Source organism: Anneissia japonica, unplaced genomic scaffold (genome assembly GCF_011630105.1).
Source record: "Anneissia japonica isolate Jap-2015-1 unplaced genomic scaffold, ASM1163010v1 scaffold342_len425065_cov216, whole genome shotgun sequence".
In the NCBI taxonomy this organism is placed as follows: domain Eukaryota; kingdom Metazoa; phylum Echinodermata; class Crinoidea; order Comatulida; family Comatulidae; genus Anneissia; species Anneissia japonica.
In genome coordinates, this window is record NW_022702649.1 from 272,840 (window position 1) to 276,288 (window position 3,449).

Below are 3,449 nucleotides of genomic sequence, written 5' to 3' on the forward strand. Positions count from 1 at the left end.
GCATCGGGTATTTCTTTCCGTTTCGATCGAGTCGGGTTTTTTTTATCTTTTTTGTTTTTTTGTTTTTTGTTTTTTGTTTTTTTTTGGGGGGGGGGGGGGGGGGGGGGGTTAAGGTGGTTACGACAAACCGCCCAAAAACTGGAGACGGTCCGGGGTTTAAGTTTGTTTAAATCTATATTGAAAATGGGTTGTATTCCACGCCCGTAAATCAGAATATCGTAATAGAAAGGGTTTCCCAGATGTAAAAAAGATGCCAAGGCGCCCTGATAACGTTCAGGAAAGCTTTTTGATGGGTCTGGGGACATATTCATGGTAAATTCCATCCGCATTTTGATGCTTGGAGTGTGTGGTTTGGTTTATCAAAAAGGGGTTTGCCTCAAAATGGGGTTCGGCCTAACCATTGCGGATCATCTGGTTACGGGCCTGACGTCATATAGCTGCTCACGACAGTTCTAAGCAACGGGCGCGCAAAGATATTAAGTTACGCTCTGTGCTACAGCCATCACAGAGGAAATTCAGGATCCTTATGTTCATAGCCATAGAACATCAAGACCAAGACGACGTCAATTGCTGACGAGTAGGCATATTATTTTTACTTGGTGTATTCATGGAGTTATTACCTCTATGGTTTATTCACGGATTCGAGTTCCATTATTCTCTTCTTGCCGGTATTGACCTGACCTGATAAAATCAACTCTCTTTTTTACCGAATATTGCTATCTGTAAATAGTAAATTCTCCAAATACTTATTATTTGTATTTTTAATATATGAAAGAGGAACGAAAAAGCCCAAATGTTGCATTTAAATGAATTGAATTTCACTCGTTATGACAGACATCGATAAAACAGTTACAGTATTCAAGTCATCGGACAAAAATATGTACAAACGATTCTTCTGGTTGGTTCATATCTTCACGTTGTGTCTGTGTTTAACGAATTCATGAATTCATAATATAATGAAAAGTAATATCAAATATGAGGGTATTTAACGATTGAGTACACAGCCGCCCATGTTTACCGAGGTATCAATAATGTGTTACAATAGTCCTGTGCGTTAGCAACGAATTCTGCAAGACTCGGATAGTAAGCCAAACTATACTTAAGCATGGATAGGGTCTAATTGGATAGGTACAATATTATTCATATCTTCGATACACCAAACATACATACCAGTGTTATTGTATTTTGTATTGCTGTCCGAAGTATAGGACCCAGACAAACCAGCATCAATCCGTCAACTACCTGCAAAAAATTGTTCGCTTATGCAAATGAGGACCAGTCCCATGGTTCAGCAGAAAATAACAAAAAAACGAAGAGTGTGAAAATATCTATTATCAATACTGTGGTTGTTAACCGGCATTATGCCGGAATCTTAGCCGTCAAATTTTGTCATTTTGGAACACTGACCAAACTTGATGTCTGCTATTTACCCGTAGGATCTGTAAGCAATCTGTGCGCTTTGCTACCCCGGAGAAGACTTTGTAGGCCTACAGGATATCCGTAACTGAAATCCATCCTCTACATGGCTTCATTGCAAATGGCATCGTTCGCTTAAGAATTAAAATTTCTCTTCTTGAAAATAGGCCAACTTGTGGGACCAGCTTATGTATAATTATTATCGTACGGCTTATTTGTATTCCTTAACTCGGAGCAACTCTCTATCAGGAATCTTACATTCTAGTAAAATTTCCAGATCCAGATGGTTACTGCAAAAGATGACATGACAATCGTAAGTGACAACAGATAAGCTCATCAACTAACAATATACCAAAATTTTCTTGTGAACGTATTTGCTAATATCGGATAACAGTCGGAGAACTAACAACTAATATTGTCTGTCTTCACTTCTTCTTTTCTTCATCATGATCATTTCATTACTTATTTTGCTAATCATTACGGTGACGGCTAGCATCAGAGCTTGGCAGCAGAAGAAAGCAGATAAAACTTCATCAGAATCATCGTCCGAAGAATCACCACAACCCCCGTCCCCACCACCACCCGCACCACCATCTTCATCATCATAATTTATTAATAGCACATCATCACCCCCATTTCATTACTTATGTTTGGGACTCTTATGGATCATTTCTTCATGAACATTTTCGTTGTATCATCATCATCATCATCATAATCAGTTTATTATTACGATACGCACGCATGTAATTAACAGGTAAGCTCTCATTTCACTCGATCATCACTTCATCTCGTCTTTTATTTCACATTTAACATGAGTTCGAATACTAATGTGTGATTTTTTTCCTCAAACTAATTTTAATCAAAAATGTTTCTACCTGTAATAAGTATGTGGTGGTTGTTTATCACACGTATTATTCGTCGTATCCCACAATGACAGCATGATGGTACCGGTAGTTTATTATTATATCTATTATTATTGCTGTTATTATTATTATTATTATTATTATTATTATTATTATTATTATTATTATTATTATTATTATTATTATCATCATCATCATCATTGTTATTAATTATTATTTATATCAACATCATTATTATTATCATCATCATCATCGTCAATATTATTCTTATTAATATCATTGTATTAGAGCACACTCACACCAACCATTCTTGTACCAGTCATTGTGTTCAACCCTCCCAGTGATGTTAATGTACTTGCATCACATCATTCAAAATGCTTCACTACTGTAATTCCAATAACAGAGTTGTAAATTTTGCATGATCATCTAAGCTGCCTATTTAAAGTAGGCCTATTCATCTTTCCCTGGACATAGGCCTTACTAGCAAGTGCAATGACGCTTGGCCTATCTGGCCTCAATATACCTACCTAGTTATGTATGTTCATGTGCTAAGTCTATCCACATATCATCTGTATATAACAAATTGGTGTTTCTTGATTTTTTTACAACTTAATTCGACATGAGCTAGTGGACTGATTCGCCCCTGATTAGACTACTCAATGTTTGAAGTCTTCTCCAAAACTGATTTGTGCTTTTCTACTTGTACCATGCGAATCGTTATACATACAGTATAGGGAATCAATAATTATGCCAAGGACGTAGGCCTAATCAAATGAAAACGCTTTAGTGATCACTGTTTTTATACCTCTTTTGAATATGGCTTAGCATGAATTTATGTTTGAGTAGGCCTACCTGCTATAAGCAGAATACACTTGTTGATAGGATTAAAAATCGGTTTGCAAATCGATCAGACTTTTCTCTATGCAAATATATTTAATGAAACATATCGTAGCAACTTCAAACGCTCAATTAAAAACGTTTACTGCTTTAATCATGGTATTTGTGACAGTATCAAACCGATTCTATATGAAAATCCGTTCCCTGGCAACAATAACCTTGATCTCATGGGGCTACTGCTGAAGTCGTTTTGGTAACATAGTGGCAGAAATATCCGAGTTTATAATAAATCAGTGTTCTTAAAGTCTACTACTGAAGTTGTTTCATTATTTT

The 3,449-nt window shown here is 36.2% G+C and overlaps 1 protein-coding gene across 2 annotated transcripts in view; it reads left to right on the forward strand.

The window, feature by feature from the left end:
* Positions 1-912: 912 nt before the first annotated feature.
* LOC117103976 (synaptotagmin-A-like) overlaps positions 913-3,449 on the forward strand; it is a 12,456-nt gene continuing 9,919 nt past the window's right edge. The window contains exon 1 of one of the 2 annotated variants that reach the window (XM_033244622.1): positions 913-1,729. In XM_033244622.1, coding sequence (XP_033100513.1) covers positions 1,700-1,729 — 30 coding nt within the window. In that variant the 5' untranslated portion in view covers positions 913-1,699. The other variant, XM_033244623.1, reaches the window with a different exon arrangement.